Source organism: Falco rusticolus, chromosome 4 (assembly GCF_015220075.1).
Source record: "Falco rusticolus isolate bFalRus1 chromosome 4, bFalRus1.pri, whole genome shotgun sequence".
Taxonomy (NCBI): domain Eukaryota; kingdom Metazoa; phylum Chordata; class Aves; order Falconiformes; family Falconidae; genus Falco; species Falco rusticolus.
The window spans coordinates 109272429-109296844 of NC_051190.1; the positions used below are offsets into that span (position 1 = coordinate 109272429).

The 24416-nt window shown below is 38.7% G+C and overlaps 1 protein-coding gene and 1 long non-coding RNA gene across 9 annotated transcripts in view; one reads left to right on the forward strand and one right to left on the reverse strand.

The window, feature by feature from the left end:
• Window positions 1-19708, reverse strand: part of TAX1BP1 (Tax1 binding protein 1) — a 66410-nt gene extending 46702 nt beyond the window's left edge. For 3 of the 7 annotated variants that reach the window (XM_037387215.1, XM_037387216.1, XM_037387209.1), the window contains exons 1-3: window positions 19585-19708; window positions 15926-16109; window positions 935-1037 (exon numbers count right to left, since the gene is read on the reverse strand). In XM_037387215.1, the coding sequence (XP_037243112.1) occupies window positions 935-1037; window positions 15926-16109; window positions 19585-19598 (301 nt within the window). In that variant the 5' untranslated portion in view covers window positions 19599-19708. Of the gene's footprint in view, window positions 1-934; window positions 1038-15925; window positions 16110-18468; window positions 18617-18867; window positions 18977-19210; window positions 19326-19584 lie in introns of those variants that run through there. The other 4 variants (XM_037387212.1, XM_037387211.1, XM_037387210.1 and 1 more) reach the window with 4 other exon arrangements.
• A 156-nt stretch (window positions 19709-19864) lies between these two features.
• On the forward strand, window positions 19865-23791 carry LOC119147800. 2 transcript variants are annotated; one of them, XR_005104154.1, is made up of 3 exons: window positions 19865-20648; window positions 21855-22033; window positions 22833-23791. It is a non-coding gene; the product is annotated as an uncharacterized LOC119147800 (long non-coding RNA). The 2 variants fall into 2 exon arrangements; XR_005104153.1 differs by having other exon boundaries at window positions 20489-20648; window positions 21855-22007.
• Window positions 23792-24416: the final 625 nt, after the last annotated feature.

The following is a 24416-nucleotide window of genomic DNA, read 5'->3' on the forward strand; positions in this document are numbered from 1 at the left end:
GCTATTCAAATCAGAAAAAACACCTTCCACCCACCCCTTCCTTCTTCCTGGGCTTGACTTAATTCCCGATTTCTACATCCTCCTCCTGAGCAGCACAGGGCAACAGGGAATGGCTGTTACAGTCCATTCATCACATATGTCTGCAGCTCTTTCCTCCTCACACTCTTCCCCTGCTCCAGTGTGGGGTCCCTCCCATGGGAGAGAGTTCTGCATGAACTCCTCCAATGTGAGTCCATCCCACAGACTACAGTTCTTCACACACTGCCCCACTGTGGGTCTCTTCCACAGAGTGCAGCCCTTCAGCAACAGACTAGTTTGGGTCCCCCCACAGGTCCACAAGTCCTGCCAGCAAACCTCCTTCAGCATGTGCTTCCCACAGGTCACACAGCCTCCTTCCAGCTTCCACCTGCTCTGGTTTCGGGTCCTCCATGGGCTGCAGGTGGGTATCTGCTCCAGCATGGACCTCCATGGGCTGAGGGGGACAGCCTGCCTCACCACGGTCTTCATCACAGGCTGCAGGGGAATCTCCGCTCTGGTACCTGGAGCACCTCCTTTCCCTCCTTCTTCACTGACCTTGGTGTTTGCAGAGTTGTTGCTCTCACATATTCTAACTCCTCTCTCCCACTGGTGCAGGTTTCCCTTCTTAATACGCTATCACAGAGGTGCTAACACTCACCGATTAGCTCAGCCCTGGCTGGTGGTGGGTCCATCTTGAAGCCAGCTGCCATAGGCTCCATTGGACACAGGGGAAGCTTCCGGCATCTTCTCACAAAAGCCACCCCTGTAGGCCTGCCACTACCAAAACCTTGCCATGCAAACACACTACAGTATGTAAAAGTCTAGAACTGTTATACGACCCTCAGCATCATAATGAAAAAATAAATATTTAAAAAGCTAGGCTGGAAAATACAGGTAGACACTGCTTTATATTCACCTTGAAAAGTCAGCACACAGTTAACAGTTGATCCTTCCACATAATTTTCTGGCATAGGTGACCAAAGAAATGTGTAATAATCTCTTGCAGTACTCCAACCAACCTAAAATAAAAGAAAAAAAACAAAAAACAGAAAAAAAAAAACAAAACACCAAAACGTTAAGCAGGAGAATTTGTTATACACAGTTAAGATATCATGGTCTGGCCTTTACAACATACTGTAATATGCATATTTCTGCTTCAACGTGCAATAAAAAGATACTTAACAATGTTTACAAATCAGGAATATTTTAACAAGCATGTCAAAAGATTTAGCATGAATTTTATTAAGTTGTTACCTAAGGCAATAAATGGGTCTAAGGCAATAAAAGGGTCTATATAAATTAAAGCACCAGAGAGTTTTCACTATACATTAAACTACTATTTGGTTCGTGATTTTTTTTTCCTATAAAGATATACATTACTATATTAAAAATACACCAAGAAAATCTCACTATAAAATTCAGAATTAGTATTTTTGTAATTTCTGTCAACACTTGACTATTTTGTGTCCATAACCCAACAGGTTTGTCAGAAAACAAAAATGAAGAAATTAAAAATAGCTCTCTTCTCTACCAAAAAGGCCAAATCTGACATGGCTACTTTAGACAATTTCTGCAATACTAAAGACCAGCATTTTACTGGAGTACTAGTGCTCCCATACATACATGCTATGGGTGCACGGAGGGAAAAAAAAATGCATGAAACCCTAACTTATTGAAGTTGGAGCAGTCTTCCCACTAACTTCAATAAACACCTGCTTTTAGATTTTTTTGTAACAGTACAGTTCTGTACAGTAAGAACTGCTATCCTCTGGAGAAACGTATCCCAACAAGTTTGAAATACATGCACCTAAATCTAAAACCCAAAACAACTACTGTAAAGCAATGGATATTAATAATAGTGTAATAGTAAAGGAGAAGAAGAAACCTGCTTTATTCCACTGACTAAAAAAAATTATAGAAAAGCTTGTCAAAAGCTAGGTGTAGTATGATTTATCAGTAACTGAGTATACTGTCTTGAAAGAGTTAGAAAGAGGAAAGGAGAGAAATTGTTTACCAATTTTTATCAGGCAAGACAGCATTTCAAGTAGAAGAAGAAAAAAAAAAAAAACACCACAACACAAAAACCCCACCAAGAATTATGAAGTTACCAATCATTAATTTTATTACTTCAATAGATGCGACTTCTGAACTTTAAGCTCATACCAAATCCTCCTTTATAAAGGATACATTGCAATAGTATGTTTCAAAAGCATTAAGAAAATTTTTAAGGAGTTGTCAGCTTTAAGAAAAAAAAAAATATGGAAATTTAGGCAAAGAGAGGAGCAGAACTGAATGTCATTCAATAGCAATTATATATGTATACAGGCATTACACATTTCATGTATAAAAATAAATAATTAGCATTAGAAAAAAATTGTGAATATATTATTCCATAGATGCCCACTATGCTTCATTTTGTATTAAAAGTGTGGGGAAAGCTAATGTTGGAGGGGACGGACAGGACCTGGTCTGAGATGACCAGGCCTTCTTTATATTCTTTAAAAACATCAATGAATAACAGCAAAATCAATTTTCATTTTGCTAACTACAGTCACTTCTTTAAGGCAACATTTATTAGAGACAAGCAGTTCAGGCTTCTGACTCATCATCTAGAATGGAATCATCTACTACATCTTAAGTCTATTCTCAGGCAAAATTTTGAAGATTTCTGTGTCTCCTATCAAGGAGCTTTTACAGATGTCAGTGAAATGAGATTTCCTGGGGTTGTTATTCCCACACTGTTAAGCACCTCAGAAATAACAAGAAAAGCTCTTCCAGTAACTTGAAGGAGGGTGGTGAAAGCAATTTTTCCTCAATAAAAATTCACAGGGAAAAAACATTTCGCAAATTTTCACATTAGCCATGTCTTCAAATCGAAGTCTGATGTTAATTACATCTTTTTTGCTGAACCTGCTTTTACCTCAAAAAATGGAATCATATACCATTACTTGTTGCCCTAAATAAAGCAGATATCGCTTCAAATGTAGTTCTCAATGTATGAAAAGTCTCCATCTTGTTCTTTTTAACTTCAGAAGGGAAACTGAATTCTGTCAGGAACAAATACAGAAGTAATATTTTCATCCTACTCTAGTTTTCATTTCTGTTTAAAAAAAAGCACACAACACACACACACTCCGATTCTGACGTTATTTTCCTGAGTGAAATAATATCCTTCCTTCTGATAATTAATACTTTGGAAAACTTAAAAGGAACAAAATCAAGTTATTATAAAAACAAAAATGGTCCCTCTGGGAGATCAGCTCAACTTCTGATTAAATTTTTCTCCGAGATTGTAGCTTTTTTTTTTTTAGGTATCACATTGATTTGTAAATTAAATGATCTATTCTGAAACCGTAAGTTATTTTTATGAGTACTTTACCTGTACCAGTAATCCACATAAGCTTTACATAACCTTAAAAATCCTTTAGCCATACTGATAAAAACAAGAGGAGCAATTATGCTGAGAACAAATAACTCTCCTGGCCTGTTTCTCAGCAGGTGATGTATTTCCAAGTGTGACTCTAATCTGTGGGATACTGATAGAAAGAACTGTGTGACACATCAAGAGCTAGTGAGCGATACATGTGGGGTGAACTTCCCAGGGTATTTTCTCCAGGTATTTCCTTTCACCCACCATCTGCTTCCCCTACCAAAGCTCCCCATCTTATACTCTTACAATCCCGAGAATCCAATTATTTCTAAATGGGCACACGCAAGGTATCAGCAGGTGCAGACTACACAACGGCTCTTTCCGCTGCGCAGGATTTCAGCAGATGAGGGTCTTCCCTGCTACAGGTTGCACATGTCAAAATGTGACAGTGCAGAGAAGGAAGTATTAACAAATCTCATCTTCCTTACAGCTGCATATATTTTAAAAGGGGAAGTTTGTCTATTCTGCAGTAAAGCAAGTTAACTTGGTAACATTATTCAACATCCTTCCTACTGAGCAATCACTATCATTAACTGCCATAGGATTGTTTCTTAGATGAAAGAAACAAGGAGCAAAACCAAAGTAATGACACGCCAAGAAGAAAACAAAGGCAAAATTAAGTAAAGGATGTTTTAGGTCCAGTATCTAGATCTTTAATTTTTTTTTTAATCAAACCTTTATATCTTTTGACAATATTGTCTTTTACAAGTCTAGTATGAAGTACACAGTGGTTCAGAAACACTCTATGGCAACAGATTATACGATCAGATACAAGACTATAAAAACACATTGGGTGACTCAGCAATAACCTAAATGTGACCTCTGACAAAGCTGTTTCTTTCAGCCTAGAAGGAAAAACAATAGCTGCCTAAAAATAGGGTTACAACTAGATAAAGAAATGTTAAGATTGCTTAAGGGGAAAGTAAATAAAATTTAAGATAAACTGAAACTAGTGGCAAAAGCACAGAAGAAATCAACAAAAAAAATGATGAAGAGGAAGATGGGAGTACTTTTCAACAGCCCCACAATGATTTTACAAGAAAAACAGAACAAAACACTGTAGCTGTGGAAACTAAAATGAACAGCATCCTCATCATCAGGCATATTAGCTTGGAAAAAGTATTTTCATTTAAGTGAAAGGAATCAGAAAACCTAAACTATTTATCTGATTGCTGATCAAAGCAACAAAACTTACTACAATTAATACAGACTATCTTCCAGGTTAGTCTCCAGAGGGAGAGAAGAGTCCAGATTCCCCACAAGGACCTGTTTGTTGTGAAGACCTTATCTAGACGGCACCAACAGGAAAAAAAATTGCTACTTAAAGCAAATGTCCATGAAGGTGGTTTTGTTGTCTTTTTTGTTGTTTCTTTGTAATTATTATTTTTAATTAAAAAGACAATTACAGCAACTGGCCCATACAATTACAATTCTGCTTAGGACATACTAAAAAAGGGCGAATTGAAGCTTTTCTTGTAAACATAAGAGTTTGTGCATCTGCCTGGTAATAGCACAGGATTCAGGAAATCGGACGATTCGACAGGTAGGTGTTGTCAACTACAGTTAGCATGGGGTAAATAGTATCGATCAGTAGTGTACAATGGAGAAAAACTGAGAATGTTTTAAAAAAAATAATTTATTTACTTATTGCATATGTAGTTTTAAGAAACTTTACAGTTACTGAAATGCCACTTCCTGTGAAAGCTATAGAATTTGACATAGTGATACCTGAGCACAGACTAAAAAGAGTTCCCTGGCCAGAATATTCTTTAATCTCATAATTTGAAAATTTTAAGGTAAGCTTTGTTAAGTTAAAAGCAGATAAATTAATCCTAGTATTTCCTTTTCAGAAATATTTTCTCCATAGAACAACATTCAAGAAGCAGATAAAGGTTAACTTGCCCCCTCGCAAAAGCTTTTGCAGCTGATGCTCCAGTTCTTGGGATGAGGTAGCTCCTTTGACCCTACTATGCTTACACTGAAACACCAAGGACACAAAATCTACTGGGGGGGGGCGCGAAGTATCTAAATGAATCCTATAATCTGTTTCGATTATTCGTATCTCCAAGCTTCTCTATGTAAGAGTTACCATGACAATCCCAGAATAGCAACAGAGCAGAAGAAAAGTTTCAAACACAGACTTTATGTTAGAACTGGAAATTAACAAGTAGAAGCAGAGGAATTCTCAAATATTTCAGAGGGCCTCAGCATGAAAATAGAAAGTAGCAGAGCAGCTTCTTTAGTTTGTGCCCAGACTCTCTCTAGTACTCTACTAGAACATGAACGCGTGTTAAAAAGTAAATGAAGATGCTATTTAAATACTATTTAAATGCTCCATAGAACTTTTATCACAAATTTGTGTCTATTAGTCTTTAGTCATTCCTTTTCCACATCATTCAAACTCTACCTGCCTCAAAGTTAAACAAAAAAGCCAAAACAAAACCCTAACAATTTTATACCAAAGTAGAAAATGGAAGTAAGTGGTTAAGTATGTAATTTACTGGCATCTTGCAGTATTATTTCTATTCAAAAAAGTAAGAAAATGGAAAAACAACAGAACTGGCATAACACGTCAGAAAACAAAAGCAGTCAAAGTTCAGTCTTTTTTTATCAGAAAAAAATCTTCAAACCTTTAAGAACAGGAGTTTGACCATTGCAACTACCAAATCAGCTGATGACTAACAATGACCATGTGTATTCATGAGAACATTACAGAAAACACACAAACGCTTCTAAGAAAGATTTGCAAATTTCATTTCTGTATTTGAACTTCAATAACAATGAAAAATAAGTCAACTGAAATTACAGCCATTATAAAATATAGTTGAAATCAAGCCTTCAATTGCATTGTTTCATCTTCTGTTTCTTTCATTTACTGACCAAGTTGTAAAAATTTATGATCTAATTACTCCAGCTGCAAGCATATTTATTTTCATTAATAATTAGAACTTAAAAGCTGTTAAAAACCTGGATGTGAGAAGAAAGATGTGGAAATTCACAATTAATTCCTGTTTAGGCCTCACGTGAAGTTACAGGCCTATTTTGCAACGAAGAGTGTATTCTGATGTACTAAAATGTGAAACCAAATTAAAAAAAAAAAAACCACACCACACACAACACTTAATTAGAATGCCAACTAAAATGGTATACAAACAACCCAGAAACAAATACTTACATAATATGCTTTTTCATTTTAAATTTATACTGCTGACTAGAAGAGAATACAACAACAACAACAAAAAAAGTACTCAAAATCTAGAGTAAGACTTTCAAAGTGAAAGCAATTCAACTGAAACAGTATCTTGACCAAAATCGCTAGACTTTGCTGTTGTACAAAAACCTCAGTCAGAACTCCAGTTGGGGGTGGGGGGAAAAGGGGGGAACACACAACACAGCAAACAAAGTATTGTCAACTACTAACATAAACCCAAGTTCCAATCAACGTGCTAAAGCTGAAACAAATGCACATTAGTACTTTCTTACCATCAGAAATCTTAAAATAAATGAGAACTTTCAATGGGACATACTGGGAAACTTCCTGTGAGCCAGGATGAGTAAAAGGGGCACAGTTTACTAGTCTAACTTAAAAACTTGGCATGGGTAATGGCAGACATTACAATATCCACGTTCAATCACACAAACATTACAAATTACACAAGAACTCCAGCATAAATGACCTGTCAAACTACACACAAGACTTGTGAACTATGAACTCAAGTTCATCATCTGATGTGTTGACTGGCTGTGCTGATACCACTGCTCTCTCAGGAATTCACTGAAAACATTTTGCTCTGAGTCAACTCCTAAAAAAATATATGAACTTGCTTACTTCTTAAACAAAAAGAGCACATAAGACTTGGATGATGCAACTCCCCTAAACCAACAACAACAAAAAAATAATCCATATAAGATTTAGAAATAAAGTCTGCTAACCTAGTATTAATGCATTCTACCGTCTCCATTTCTCTACATTTAATTCTCACAAACTCCACTCAGATATCCATTTTTCAATTAGAAAGTTGTGCATAAATTCCCATACTCTTGCTTCCAAGATGTTAACCAATAGATTAATAACCCAGGAATCAAATCCTACTGTTACCTTCTCAACCCATGTTTTTAAACCAAAAACATGACTAAACATCACGTCTCCTACAAACACGTCGTCATATCCAGATTATGTTACGTACAAATGTGTTAGTAAACCAAGCCTTATTTTATTTAATTATCCCTCCATAAAATGGAAAGCTTTAATGGCCATTACAGAGTAAACTATTCACTATATACCTACTTCTAAGCAAAAAGGCTTATTTCAATTTAGGACATCATAAACTACTTCTTAGTCATAGAAACCAACTCTGTAGTCAGAGCAGAAATGTTTAAGTCTAGTAGAGGTTAAGACGTCTAACAGCAAGCACTCTGCAATTTCACTGGGCAAGTAGGGACAACCCAACTGCCTGCAATACTCATACCAGACAGGTTTTCCTTCTACTAATAAACAGGCACATAGTCATCATGAAAAGTTTTTTTCTTCTTCTGTGTTGCCCCACACTTACAAGCAACTTTCTTACTGAAATGTCACTCGGTGCAATTAGCTTTCCCCATATTCACATTTCGCCAACAGCTGCTAATGAGTAGTTTTTATACTAACTGAAGGACTTTTCAGCTTCTTGTACCCTGTCAGCAAAAAGCCTGGAGGGACACAAGAAGTTGGGAGAGGACACAGCCAGGACAGCTGACCCAAACTGGCCCAAGGGATATTCCGTACCATAGAATAACATGCTCAGCATATAAACTGGGGCAAATTGGTGGAGAGGGGCAAAATCACTGCTCAGGGACTGGCTGGGCATTGGTCAGTGGGTGGTAAGCAATTGTACTGTACATCACTTGTTTGTTTTAGGGTTTTTTCCTTTAATTTTATGTCTCTCTTTTTGTTATCTCCCTTTTCATTAGAATTATTATTAGTGGTAGAAGTATTATATTTTACTTTATTTCAGTTATTAAACTGTACTTATTTCAACCCACAGGTTTTACCTTTTTTCTGATTCTCCTCCCCATCCTACTGGGGGGTGGGTAGGTGAGCAAACAGCTGTGTGGTACTTAGCTGCTGGCTGGGATAAAACCACAACAGTCTTTTCTTCTTCTAAGCCAATTAACAGATGGAAAAAGTAAAACATCTGGGGGCAGCAAACCTCATACTGAGCAAACTTACTGATAATTTACTGTTAACACTGACATGCCGCTAACATAATACAATTTTGAACACATGCATAATCATTGAATAACCATATAGAGATGCCAATTCTGAAAAAGTCAAACTGTACAAAAGATTTCAGAACATGGACATAAGAAAAACTACTTATTAAAGTATTAAGTACACCTCAGTAACATTAAGGCATAGGCATTTCAAAATAAATTAAACAGTGAAGTCAAAGCTACACTCTTGGGTTTTGTAGTATGTCTGTGATCACCTTATATCACATGCAACTTTTGACTTACCACAGACCAAGCCATTTAAGACTTCTCTTCAGACATGACCTTGCTGCTCACACAGAGAGAAAAATTTGTTTTACAGCAGTATCCCTAAAGCTGAAACATTCTGGGGTAGAAGACGGCTACAAGGTACTCTAGACTCTTAACGAAAAGCCGTAATGTTAAGACGTTCTCTTATGCCCAGACCTGAACCAGTCCATCTCTGCTGAACGTTACGAATGTATTCAGGCAGTTTTTTTACCTTGGGCTGTTGAGAACATATGGTATTTGCTGCAGTATCAAAGTACTATCAGAATACTAACCTATCATCATCATTATTGGTTGTATTTCTATGTCATAGTTCAGAAGAATATGTCAAAATTACGTTGGCAGACTGCCTAGACCAACAGGATCAACTTTCTCTCTTATTAGGTATAAATCAAAATAAAAACCAAAACAATATGAACTCTCTAAAAGAAAACCTGTTACATATGTAAATGACTGTCCAGGAAATTTTATGACAGATCAAAGAGTAAAAGTTACAGTTTACTTTGAAAGATAAGCATAAAAATGTAACAAAAAAGGGTGGCTGGAGTTTAAGTGAAATACTCATTTACTATCACATCTCATGATAACTATAAATTAGCACAACCTTTTACTTCAAAATTCTTACCAGCTATGGACCACTTTGTTATGCCCGCTCTACCTCTGACCACACAAACCTCCCACAGCAAATATTTTTAGAAAAAGAGCGACACCAGATTGGAATTAAACTTCAAACTGCCTTGTTAAAAGTAGTATCACGTAAACCCAGATCATCTTTCTCTTCATCTAGTTTAGAAACAGTGAACAAGGTTGCCACAGATTTCTTTTTTTTTTTTTCCCCTAAGAAAAAGATTATCTCTGTTAACAATTTACAACGTGTTTCCAAAGAAGGCAAATCAGAAATCAACAGAATCACTCTAATTCATGGACACAGCAATACTCAAAACATTCTGCATTCCAGTAATTCTACTCCCAGCTATTTTAACAATAGGACATACTGTGCACTACGCATTCCTGTATCTATCATGCCCTGCTATGCAGTGATGATTCCATGCCAGAAAAGTTGTATTTCTACATGCATGTGGACAGTAACACATCCAGCTTTCGCACTACACTTCATAACGTGATCTGTATATATGGAAGTAATTGGTATCCTAAAAAAAAAAAAAAACAACCAACACCCTAAACTACAACAAAATCAGGACATTGAAATGACTCACACAAGTTGTACTGTTATTTGCAGTCCAAAGGAGACTAAATAACCCAGGTACTTTACAAAAACATATCTATATTGTCTTGATAAAACACAACCACCAAGCTATTTCTTAGGTGTCCATCAAATCCACTGTTAAATTCTGCTACGGAACTTTCTGACCACTGACAAGTTAATTCTGAGGTTTCCTATAAATCAGTACATTGAAAAGACAGAAATAAAGTTGCATGCAAATACAGGTAGTGCACTGATGCACAAACAGTAGTTCAGGTGCGACCTCCTAAATACCGAGTACTCTCTCACAGCAAGCAGGCACTTCTTGTGTTCAAATAAGTTACTAAGAGCTTCCCAATCCTGGTTATTTAGTTTTTCCTTATGTTAAGTTACCAGAATGTCAGATCACCATTTTTAAGCTGTGTAGACTTCAAGAAACTAATGATTTCCTTGGGGGTACATGTCTACATGTCAACATTCTCAAAGAATGGTAATGTAGATTACTTAGAAAAATATACCAACTAGAACCAAGGAACAGAAAAGTTTTGATGGAACAGCTAATTAATGACACAGCAAGACCAAAGCCATTAGCTTAACATTACCTGCTGTCACAGGTCTTTCCAGCATGCTAGCCTCAGCAAAATTAAATCTTCAGAAACCCAGAAAGTATTATGATACACCCCACAAACACCCACACCTTTAACGCTACTCTCTTGAAGCAATATCTTTATTATGACCGTAACATTCTTTCCTTGTGCCTTTGAGACACATAGTAAACCTGCTTCCTTTAGTATACTGAACGCCTGACGGTCCTATTTGCACACATATGCCCTAGAAAGAAGAGTAAACCCTGCTTGCTAAAAGCCAAGCAGGTTTTTCAAACAATTATGCATATCTTGACATTATGGAATAATAATGCAAGAAATATCACGTGGCGATACGATTATTTCACCCTATTGTGAAATAAAGTCACAAGATGTAGATTTTCCTATCCAGAGATTAAGGCTACCTACCAGACAGACTGTTTTTGCAACCAGACATAGCGCATGTATTATTTATTTTTCCTCATTTCAAAGGTTTAGATTTGGATTGCTCTTAGGGTCCCTCCAGATCTCGATTAATCACAAATAAGCACCAAAGGATAAAGAGGGGACACTGGTCTTGGATGATTCTGGGACTACAGATATCCTATGAAATTAATCAAGAATGATAAGCTTTCTCTCCTGACTCCACACTATGAACCATCAGGCTCTTCCACGCAGACATCCTCACTAAAGGGAAAGCTGATCTCAAATTCTAGTTCCCATAAAACTGCGTGAAGAGACAGACTCAGGATCAGGATGTCCATGCCAAGTACTAGAGCAGTACTATCTGTAAAACTGCCTTTTTTTTCTTGGTAAGAAGCAAGGATATAACTTATGAAGATCTTTTGGCACTTGATTACAGATGACCCTCCAGAACATCACAAAAGCAAGAACAAAGAGCTGCAATCAAAGACAACAGATTTGAAGACTGAGTCAAGACCTGGTTTTAAGCCTCCTGTAGGGGACAAGGAAAAAAAAAAAAAAAAAAAACCATGAACATATACAAAAAAAATAAAAACATCATCGAGTATTCAGAACTTCTGCTGTGAAGGGTAACATCACCTTTGCTATTGTACTTCCTGTCCCTCCAAGTTTTTGCCAAAGTTCCAATATCAAAAGTAACACATGCCTTTAGATAAAACACAGTTTGCAAGAAAATTGGTATATCTGAATTAATCCTTTTATGTGCAACATTATCCTTTCAGTTTATGAACAATGAGTTTGCGTTTTTTAAACCTACTACCAAAGTGTTTTACGCTCAGCATTACAGAAGTTCAGCATTTAGCAACTTAAATCACACCAAGAACAAAAAACACATCTCATCTATGATATATGCAGAGAAGTTGGTAGACCCTTTTAAGTTTCAGAAGAACTGTTATTTGTTTGCCAGTGTATTTACTCCTTTGTCATAATGTTGTATGCCACAGACCTAGCTCAGGTCTGAAGTTCTAGACCTATTCTAGCTCCCAGTAAGTCCTTTTTGATACTTCTGATGGAGAACAGGGAGGCAGTACTTTATCTTGCTTGGCTCCTTATTTTAAGTTGCTTTATATAACATCCTTGAGAAGAAAGTATCTGTAAATATGCAAATGCAAACATGAAAGAACCTGCTGTGGTACCCTTCACTTAAGCCAGTATCTTTTCACAGTATAAAACAGAAGCCAATACTCAGTGATGAAATATCTGGAATACTCAGCACTGACACAGGAAACTGGAAGCACTCTAGTGAGGGGGGAAAAGTTCACAACCATTAAGTTTAACAAGTGAAAAAGAATGTGTACCAGGTGGAAAAGACTGATATAAAGAAGAATAAAATGAAATTATGTAATAAATACCTAAATGAATAAATAACCACAATAAGACACACAGAAAGGAACTCTTACAAGCAATTTATGGCTCCTACCAAGGATTCAATTTCTAACATCTTTTTTTCACGTAAGCTGAACAACACTAATGGCAACTACAACACTCACAAATGCAAATCTACATGGAATAAAGAGTCTATCAGACATGGAGTGCACATTATGGAAACATTTAAAAAAATCACAAGCTAGAAATTAAAGTCAGTATATGAAATCAGGTTTTGCTTCTGAAACTATTAGCTCCATTTCCATTTAAAAAGGAAACAAACTACAAACCAAACCCTTAAAAGCTGCTCTTCAGAACAGAACTCTAAAAGGATTTGAAAAAGCACCTTCAATCGTCATGCCACATTACACAGCCAAGCCAGTAAAGCAGGCATAGTAGCCCTTCTCCCACACACCTTCCTAGTCCACTTGTTTCCATCACAGTGATGCAGCACAGTTGCCCACTGCATCACACAGTGATCAAGCTGAAGAACCAAACCAGTTGTGAAATAAGTTGGTAAAAGCTGGGAAGTAGGGACTACATTTTTCTGGCAGATCGCTTCCCTGATCCATTCCACTGTGCAGCTGCACAAACACCTGGAGTAGCAAAACAAACAGGGTAATAATACAAGGATATAAATAATCAATATCTACTCCAGACATCATTGCTGCTGAAGAAATGTACTTGTTCTTGCAACCAAAATGCAAACCACTGACTTGAAAAGGTACTTATGGATTTTGTTCAGTTCAATAAAAAAATTCTTAGCTGACCAGCTGTGCAAACACAGGACAGAATACAGTTGAAGCCACTGCCCACTGAAATGGAACAAAATCAACATTAGAACCAAAACCAACACAATGTTTCGGGGGTGGCGGGATATGGAATAAATCTTACTTTCTACACTAATCTGAAATTACTACTAGGGTTTTTTGATGGGGGGGGGGAGGGGTGGGGGTGTTGGCGTTTGGTTTTTTTTCTTTTTTTTTAAACATGATGCCTTCTCCCTCTGTCCATTAGTCACTACAACAATAGTAATTTTCTGTACAATTCCAGGCAAAGATTAAATAACACCATTTAAACAGGTTTGTTTTCCAAGTAATTTATTCCTCTCAGAAAAACAAGGTGGACTTATATCCCCTCTATGTGAACAGTTAGTGAATTGATGCCTTGAGTTCTCAGAGAAGCCTCACTTTCCTTGTACACTAGGCCAATACAGAAGGCCATTAATTACTGTTCTCATAATTAGTCAAGATTTGCCTCTTTTTCTTTTTTAATGCTGAAAATCACTTTACTAAACATGCATCACATTCTTCACATCATTCAATGTGTTTTAGAAAGGTAAATGATAAAACCCCTGCCTGTTTCATCAGTTTTCAAACCACCTCCAGGTAGTTTGTTGATTCTCCAGGAACAATTAGTTCTCTACATGTCCCTCATTTTTACACTCAGATCACAGGGTAGTATAGCTTCTGTCTATTATCTATCCCAAGATGACTACATTTTCACAATTTATTTTACTGTAAGCATTACTCATACACACCTGCAGACACATTTGGACAGGTGGCTCCGTTTAACTCACTGTACCATAAATATACTAAGACAGTATATTCATAACACTCAACTGACATAGTCACACAAAAAGAAATTAATTTTCAACATCTCACAATGCTTCCTTCCCTTATCTTGATGAGCATTAGGTGACCTGGAAATTCAGTTGGGGAATTCCACTGAAAAAATCCAGACCCAAAACGTTGGTCTTAACGTCAATCAATTCCCTGATTTGACTCATCACACAAGAGCTTGTTTCACTTGAAGGACAGGAAGCACAAGAAATAAGCCAGCCTGTGTAAAAGGTGATGTTTCTTTCAGAAGTACCACCTTATGCCAATTCAACATGTTCCTCAAACGACTGCCAAAGGTGTATTTATTACCTGTCACTGCTATATCAGAATAAGAACTCCTATGTCAATAGTTTATAAAACATATCATTACAGTCAAGATGAAATCAAAGATACCTGTAAGTTGTACACAGCATTTCATGCAGTCACTGAAAAACTGTTCACACTTTTTTCCCCCCAATTAGTATTTTTAGGGTCCTGTCTGATTGCCTCCCTCACTTAGAACAGACAGAGCCACAATAATCACTCCTCAAAGTTATGTTTAAATAATTTCAAAATGTTTATGTGTAATATGAACAATATCCTCTTTAAATTTTTGATAGATTTTTTAAGTTTCATTAATGCTGTTAATTAAACATTCAAATGTGGTCAGCTACACTATTCATCAAAACTTTGCAGATAATTAAAAATATATGTGTGCATATATGTTGAAAACCTCCCACTAGAGAAATGTGCCTGTTTGCAAGTTAATGCCTCCCTCGCACGATTTAGTGACTATAGTCATTGCACACAGCATTAAAAATGCTTCTGCTTTGTTACAAGACACAGTACTTCTGTTTTATAGAAGAGTAATTTATCTTGAACAAAGACTAACAATCCACTGGTAATCTGCAGATTACAGTGAAGCCATGCATTTACATTCTTAGACAGCGGACAGTTCTAAGGGAAAGGTCCTCCACTACCAAGATATTCTGCTACCTTTCTCCTTTCCCCACTGCCAAAGCATCACTCCTTTAAAACTTGCATCAAAACCTCTATTAATCACTCAAGCAAGGAATTTAAGCATCACCTACTAGAAGATACGCTGACAAAGAAAGAGAGATCAAGATCTTAAATAGATGCAGATCTAAGAATTAATTTTTCTAATCCCATAAATGAAACTTTACTAACCTTTAAAAATAACTCCAAATAACTTAATGTGGCCTCACCCCTCCTCCTTTTTCAAGGGTCTGTTTTGAATAATTTTAGTGATCTATACTGTTCAGCCTGTTCTAGCAACAAAAATGAGTCAGGGACATGCGTCAGGGTACCTCCAGCTTAATTTTTTTCTTTCTGCACACATTTTACCCTTACTCTGGCTCACATTCTTCACCTAGTCCTGTTCATAATGTCACTCTGTGCCCACACATCTCTTCCCGAGTAATTTCCATTTAATTCTTCACACCACCACCACATCACACCTTCCCTTTACTCCAGTAGACTTACAGTGTACTCATTCCTCTAGTTTCAATCTCCAGATTGATCTTTGTTAGGGAACTCACACTGTAATAGTAGGAACCAATACATCGCTTAAAAGTGATGTTCCACTTAAGTTTGAGAGAGCTTTTATTGTTGTTGGCATTTTAGTTTTGTTTTGGTTTTTTTAACTGTTAAGAGAGAAGACAGTAAACATCTGAAAAATAGCAATAGAACAAGCTTTACTTACCTTGAAAATACCAACCCAGTCTTTCTGATGAGGGTGGATAAACTGAGTCAGAGTGTAGTGACATTCAAGGTGTGTGCTTGGAAGGTAACTTTTCGCCACATTTTGAAAAATCACATGTGCAAAATTGGAAGTCTGCAAAGTGTTAGCTGAAGACGGAACTTCCTGAAAGGATGACATGTTTGATCTGTAACAAAATTGTAGAGGTTGCTACTTCAATATAGTGGAAAAATTAGTTAAGTTACAAAAATCGATCTATTTGAAATATACAAAACAGAGAAACAGAACCATTAGTTCCTCTGTTCTGAAAACAGGTAACTATAGACCAAGTCCAGCAAAGTGCACTGCCTCAGCATCACTCCAAAACAATGTCAACAAATAATATACAAACAAACAAAATGGCAGTCATTTCAGCAATGACATCAAGATGGAGATAAAGCACTGCTTAGCTGAATGCCCTCCCCGTGCCCCCCCCAGTATCACAGCTCAGATACAGCAGCAGAAAGTAGGAAATTAAAGCGGTGGTGTGAAAACAAAACAAGCTTCTAACTTAATGAAATATTCTTAATGGTTCTGCATGTGGCAGGGAAGGAGAAACAAAGCTCCACAGTTTCCCTACCAATCTGTACTGCTCAGTGCTTTTCACAGCATTTTTATATATGAAGTTTTTCTTCCCCTCTCTGTAAAACTAACAAAGTTCCATTTTAAGACATTTTTTAAAAACAAGACAGTTTGTCTAAACAGAAGGGGATTGGTTGGTGGGGTTTTTTTGTTGTTCTTCAAAAAGAGTTCTCTTGCCTGGCTTTAGCAGTTGTGGCCATCTTTTACTGTTCTCACTGTAACACATAAGCTCCCAGCCCTGCACGTTTAGCTTCATTACCATAAACAATGGATTTCATTGATAGAGGAAACACTAGGTATGCATGCAGTTTGATGGATCAACACTAATCAGCTGGACTGCAAAGGCTTTTAACTATGCTTTCCATTCACCACCTCCTTTAGGATACATAGTGCTAAAAATTACAGCAACGCAAGATGCTTCACAAGCAGAACAATAAAGTCCCTTCCATGGATTCAGCAAATCTGCCAAAAATAGAAGACAGGCACCTGAGAAGTTTCAAGTGTCAAGATTTCAACATAAAATCACAGATTCGTCAAAACATTCGGTATTAGGAAGATTAGGGCCTTATATCTATCTGTCTTGTATCTATGTGTTTTATCTAACGCATTTCTAGAAACATGAGCCATGCCATTCTTGCAATGGCTATTAAAAGTCATTTCATACAGCCCAGGCAAATCCACACCTTGAATGAGCTAACTGCCAAGCGCATGACATATTACATTCATTGAAGATACACATGGAAACCAATCCCAAAAAGGGATGGGTCACTGCAACTCTCATGAAGTTCAAAGATTAAAGGCTGCCTGTGTATTTCCTTCAGCCTTTAAAAATTTCTTTTCACCAGTCAAGAAATAAGTAGCAAAGAGCTCATGTTTTCTGAAATAAAACGCACTCTGAAACAAATAGGTATTCATCACTCAAAACAAGCAAAAGGTAAATAAGGATTTTTTAGGTTTAAGCCCTCAATGTTTTAAGCTTATTAATGCCCAATTTAAAATAATACATGAAGTACTTATGGGATTCCATGACATCATTTTGATGTATCACATGTTAAATATAGAGCAGTTTTTCACCCTGAACAACACAAGTAAAAAGATAAAATGCCAAGCTTGTAAAGATTAACTGATGCAAAGAACAAACCCAAGAACTTACACAAACAAGAAAATGAGTAAACATCAAAAGACAGCTTTTTAGGGACCAGGGTACACATAAATCCTGTCTGTTATCTAGCTTCAGAGTCCAGAAGACTATAGGAAATTTAACAACATAGTAAAACCCTGAAAACTCCCACACCTCTCAAAACAGAGGATTACATTTAAGACATCTCTCAAATCTACTCTGAACTCTAAATGATATGAAGCAACAGTTTCTACAATTCTAAAAGAAAAACAGCCTTTTTTTGAGTGCAATAAATTCATTTTTAGTAATTTAGCAGTACCCAAAGCCAAATAATATTGACATGAAACAGACTGTTTCATTACCCAAGAAAACCCAACAGTTTTCATTACCCAAGATAAGCACAAAAAGAGTAAACAAAGCATTAATAACAAAACCAATTGAATTTAACTTCTTTTTAAAAATAGGTCTATTTTTAGAACTGGATAGTTTATTCTAAGCACATGCTACAAAAAATCAAGAACAAACAAAAAAAGACCACATAACCCCGACCCACACTGCCAAAAAAAAAAAAAAAAACAACAAAAAAACAACAAGAAACAACCAAATACTAATTTCCACACGCTGGTTGCCTGCTATCGCATATGAGTACTAGCCTTAGCGCAACCAGTAAAGGGAGGCTTGGTTTCCAAGCCCAGAGCAGAACTATCCACAAATCTGAACTCGTGCAGACCAGCAGAATCACCTGGGATTACTGTTCCCTAGCAGGAAAATCCCCGGAGCTTAGGGGAACCTGAGATCTACTTACAGCTCAAGGACAGTTTAGGGGATGCCGGGTGCTCGCTTACATGGCTCACAGCTACCGGCTGGCAAACAGGAGAGGAGGAGGAAGAGCTACGCTGGGGCTTCGTTACTGACGTGACAAGCGATTCTCTTGGGGAGGCTGAACAACACGTCTGGGTTTATGCACCGAAAAGGACGTAAGGAGGGAAACCTCGTCAGGCAGGAAAAGCCAAAGCGGGACGAGCCACACCGCCCCAGCCAGCTCCTCCCGGAGCCCTCCAGCCGCAGTGCCGGCGGGACGGGGAGCACCTGACGCCCCCGGCCCCTCCCGCCCTCCCTTCCCCCGCGCCGCGGGCCCCCTGCGCCCCGCCGCCTCCCGCCCCTTCCCCACCCCCGGCTCCGCCAGCGGCCGGCGCGGCCTCACCTGCCCGCCGCGGATCACCTTTGCTCCGGGACCTTCGCAACGCGCTCGCCGCCACGGCGGGGGAGGGGAGCCCCGCCGCCTCCCACAGCACGGCCGCGCGGGACCCGCGCCCCCCGCAGCGGCCGCCTCTCCCCGCTTCTCCCCGCTTTCTCCCCTCCCGACCTACGATCGGCCTAAGACAGCTGGGAAGGGGCGGGGGAGGGGGGGGAGCACCTTCCCGGTGGCGCAGAACCGAGGCCCGGGGCCTGTGGACCCCGCCCGCCCCAGTGGCTTCCGGGGGCCGACAGAAATGAGGGTGTCAGACCCGCCCGTCCCCCCCGCCAGGCCCGGGTGGGCCCCTTACCTAGACCGGCGCGGAGGGCGCCGGGGACATCAACATGGGGCCTCCGCCATCAGCGCCTCGCAGCCCCGCCCGCCAGCGTCACTTCCAGCCCCGGCCCTGCCCGCGGGGGGGCGGGTCGCCGGCGGGGAACGGGCTGGAGGTGGAGCGGGACCGGCCGGGGGTGCGGGGGGCCGGCCGGGGCTGCGGGGGGCCGGGCAGAGCAGCCGCGTCCCGCCGGAGCCGCCTCACGCCGGGCCCGCGCGCCTCTGGCGGGCCTGCGTTCGCGGCGCGTGCGGAGCCGTGGCCCTGCCGCCTCCCTGCACGGCGCCTGCCCGTGCCACGGCGCCTCCCGTCCTGTGCGTTATTCCGGCGTTGCCTCGGTAATGCTCACGTACCCTAATTTAGCCATCTCCTGCTCGGTCCCCCGTCCAAAACACTGGCGTAGTTACGCCTCGAACGTTGCTGTTAATCTCCCAGCCTCTGCAGGTCTTCCCGAGCCCGAGAGGGGTGAGATAAGAGTGACTGTAAAGGCTTGCACGGTTCTGCTTGCGCACAGTGGCAGATCTCCACGAAAGTACATTCTCTTACAAATACACTGACTCTTACTTAATTTTCATCTGACATCGAGTCATAGGTCACTTCCCGGAGTAACCGGGCTGGGTAACCACGAACAGTGCTGAGTAATGTCCACTGGTATGCGGGACTTCTCCCAGTGTGCCCAGCACGTGTTGCTACCACAGACTGTCCTCAAGATCACCGTTACTTCTTTGTTTCTACTGTTTCTTACACATTTCGTGTGTATTCTCAACAAACACATTATGTGGAGAGACGTAATATTATCATTATAATTACTACTATATTATAGAGTATTACAGAATTTATTATTGGTGTTACTGACTTAGGTTTTTGACAAGTTCGACAGCTTTTTCACGGTCAGTCCTAACACAAATGAAGCTAAGACAGAGCATAGAAACTGTCCTGGTAAGTAATTAAGGTCATCCATTTTACTTGTTTGTTTTGCATCTCTTGTTTCTGAAAACAATCTTACGTCTTCAGGTGTATCACAGGTTACTAAGCAATCCTTTGATTTGTATACACAATTAATAACCTCTTATATCATCCATATATTCCATTTTCCCTGGAAAGCAATAAATTCCATGCACTGTACTAACAGACCATTTCAGAAGACAGAAGTGTATGTACAGCACTTTCTCCTTTGAGATCAAGTATTGTAGTGGAAAATTAAACTAGTATGTTAATCAGAAAAGCAATAAATATTTCTAAGGAGGTGGGGAGAGCTATTACTTCTTATCTCTGCCCTCCATTTCTTCTCCTTGCTGTTTTCTGCTCTGTGTGACCTGATAAAAGGGCTAAGAGTCACAAGACCTGTTCTCATGTGGGATGGGGACTGGGGAAGAACTTGGGGTTTACAGTCACTAGCTGTGGAGTATCAATGTTGGTAAGTATAAGTAGTTTTGCTTTCATTTAACACCATTATAATGCTGGTTTATGGGAATATACAGTGAATGCCTGGGGAAAAAAATGTTCATTCAGTCAAAAGAGTTAGTTACGGTTTAGTCATAATTCAGTGTTAAGTTATTATTTTTATTGCTAAATGCATTTGTAGGAAGTAAAACAAATTACATATGCTAGTTGTCACATGTACAGTGTAAATATTAGAACAAATAAATCAAGATAATCTTGTCTTTTCTTGTACTTCTATCCATAATTTTCAGAAAAAAATGTATTTTTAAACTTTATATCTTAACCACATATACACAGTGGTTCTAATAAAAACATAAAAAAAATTCTTCTATTATTCAAATTAAGAACATTTCTTGCTGAAATAAATGTATGATTTAATAAGTGTTCTCATGTATGTATTTGTATCCTAAGTTTAGATGCCAGTCTTACCCCTCTAGAATTTACAGCTATTCTACAGAAAGACAGTGCAGGGCTTTTTCTCATTTTTTTATTGCCCCTTTGAGAAATGAAGAAGTTTACCCAAATGGACAAGTTGTGCACTGTGATCCCAGGATCAACAACCCATGTGCTTGTACTGGTACAAAGGTTTGAGTCAAGAAAAATGGGTTTGGAACTGGTGCAAATTGCACTTGCTCTGAGAATTAATGGCTGAGTGCCTTAGTCTGAATTTTCTAGGCAGGGATCATGAGATACTATATCCTGTGATATAAATATATATCCATGTGATACAAATCTTTTTGAAAACTTGCTCTTGAGTACAAAAAAACCCTCACTATTTTTCTATTTTTGTCTACCTTCTCTGCAAAATATTTAAAATAAAAACTAAGTTTTATATCAGCTTCTATTGGATATCATTTATATCAATTTCTAGTGGATCCCTAGCCTTGTGAAACTCTGACTAATACACTAATTCAATTAGAAAAGCTCATTACAGATATGATGGCAATAATCCCATCTCCCTCTGACTTTTCACCTTTCCGACCCCACTGATTTCAGTAACAGGAAACTTTTGATTCGAGCCACTATTTTACAACAAATGGTATACTTTTCATGTATATCAGAATTGTACTCTTAAGCACGTAGTATCAGTGTTTAGTCAATATTTGGGTGGGTTTTTTCAAAGGAAAAATGGCGGATGTCAAGTATCTTTTTGATGCAGTTCTCCCTGTATGTGTCATAGAATCAGAACCATGGAGATGGGGAGGAACCTCCAGAGCACTGCAGGGAGAGCATGCTGCTCAGGGCCTTGCCCTGCCAGGATTTTGCATGTCTCCACAGACAGAGATTCCACTGCCACTCAGAGGACCTCTTCCAGGGGCTGAAAACACTCATTGTAAAAACATTTCATTATATCAAATTGTAATTTATCATGCTTTAATTTTGTCTCTTGCCTCTTGTCCTTTCACCGTGCACCTCTGAAAAGAGTTTGGTTCCATCTTTTCCACACCCTCTGCGTAGCTGATTGTAGATAGCGATAGGGTCTCCCTGTGGCCTTTCCTTCAGGCTGAAAAAAATCAGTTCACTCTCTTTTTGTGTCTATATTCAGAATTCCCAAAGAATATATGTCTCATTTTGTTGGTGAAATACATTTTACGAAGGTATTTATTTGGAAATAAAAAGCTGGAAGAACTCTTTTCTTCTCAGTGTCTCAGTTTCTGAAGTGCATAAATATGAGGACAAATACACAATGGCAAACTCCGGTTGTGGTTTTGATGGAAATATTAAATAAGGTAAAAATGTATGTGAATGCAGTAACTGGATTTGAACATTATTAGATTCAAAAGAAATTTGAAATTCAGTCCGGGACATAAAAATTCCCCTGCTTTGTAATTATACTGAGACTTTCCTGGCCAGCACGAGAGTAGTCCCTCTTCAGCGTGAGATGAACGAGGAATAAAAGCTGTGAGCACCTAACCGGAATTGCCAAAGGAAGTGTGGGGCAGTTATGGGCTCCCAGGGAACACAGTCTTGCATATTTGGGAAACATTTACTATTTTCGTAACTACACTATCTTTTTAAACCCGTGAGCTCCTTTAGCAATTTATAGCCTTGAAATTAGAAATAGGTCCCCATCACATCTGTTTAACCTTGGATATATTTGAATTTTTATTCCGATCCAAAGCCTAACATTTTTTCTGTTTACTTTCTGTGTTAATAGCCTGAACCGAAGCCATGATGAGTTTTGGATCCAGCCCTGAATTCTCCCCCTGAGGCCCGTCTTTGCTTTGTATGAGTGACAGAAAAATCATACATTTCTAGGTTTTATTACCAAAGAAAGATACTTTATGTTGTGGATATTCAATCTATTGGCATGACACGATGCTATTGATGAAGTGTGTTAAGGAAATGCTTTGGTTCTAATGATTTGATTTCATTTTGGTTTGACTCCTATTTCAACACTCCCAACTTTTAAAAGTATGGGCCATGTGAGATGTAAAATATATATATCGATGTCACTAATCGGAAGCTCTTTCTGGTCACATTGTAAAGCACACTTAATCAACTTCTTTAAGATCATGTTACAGAAGGCTATTAACTATACTCTTAAAACAGTTAAATAGTTATAAATAATGTTTTATATTATGGCTGACAACACTGAATTGCCCAGCGTTTAAGGAAATCTAATCACAAGGCAAGGAGACTTTGCCTTCCAGTAAGATGGCGTGGCAAAACTTTGGAACATATTAGAAATCACATACTATTGCTAACATTTCCTATTAAGGAGAGAGTCTCTCTCTGTGTATTTTGGATTTCTTTTCCAACACTTAATTGCAGCTGATGAAGAAAAGCTATTCAAAAGCTGCCAGGATTTTTAAATCTGTATGAGTGAGATTGATGAAATTTGTGGGTTTTCCCAAAAGAGTATAGGTGAGAGCAGACATGTACATTTTGTATGTGTGTGCATGTACGTGTGTGACAGAGGAAAGAGCAAGAGCTTACTCCTAAGGTGTGAGACTTGGCAGCGCTGCACTGTACAATGGGCACAAGAAACCGCATGTCTGTAAATGACCGCATTTGAATTGCTGTTATTTCACTGTTGGGTTACTGTATTGTTAAAGTGAAAAGGAATGTTTTTAATAAATGCAAATAATGAATTAAATGCTTGCACATACTGAGGCTTTACTCTCTGGTGTGTAATTAATATATGTGCACTGGAGACCCAGGTCTGGGGGAGTGTTTCATTTCTTATTTATGATGTTTGCAAGGGTTTTTTTCCTACTAGCATACCTCTTACTGGCATACACAGAACCACATGTAAATGACCACTGAGTAGGTGTCACTTAAATCTTAGCAGATATAGAACAGGTAAATACCTTTGTTTGGTATGCTTTGGTAGATTTACTGTTTCTCTCAGCCTTTTATCTTCACTATCTGAAAGTAATAGGAAGCTCCCAAATGACCAACATTTTGTTTTCAGAGGCAGGAAAACTGCATGTGGCAGGAAACAAACAAGCAATGAGATTTCAAAGTTCTTATACCTCAGGCCACAGCATTTAACCCTGAGGGACTGAAAGTTGAAAGACACTTCCCACAGTTGCCTACAGCATGCTTCTCGTATCCCCTTCTGGGTCCCCCTCCGGCACTGGCTGCCACTGCTGACAAAGCACAGAAGTGTCTACTGTATACTGCATCTGCAAGAAGCTTGGCAGCTTTCCTATTTTCTCATAATGATACATCTTTTTCTCAAAGGACCTAAAGACGTCTGAGTCCTCATAATAATGCTGTCTCCTGCTCCCCTGTC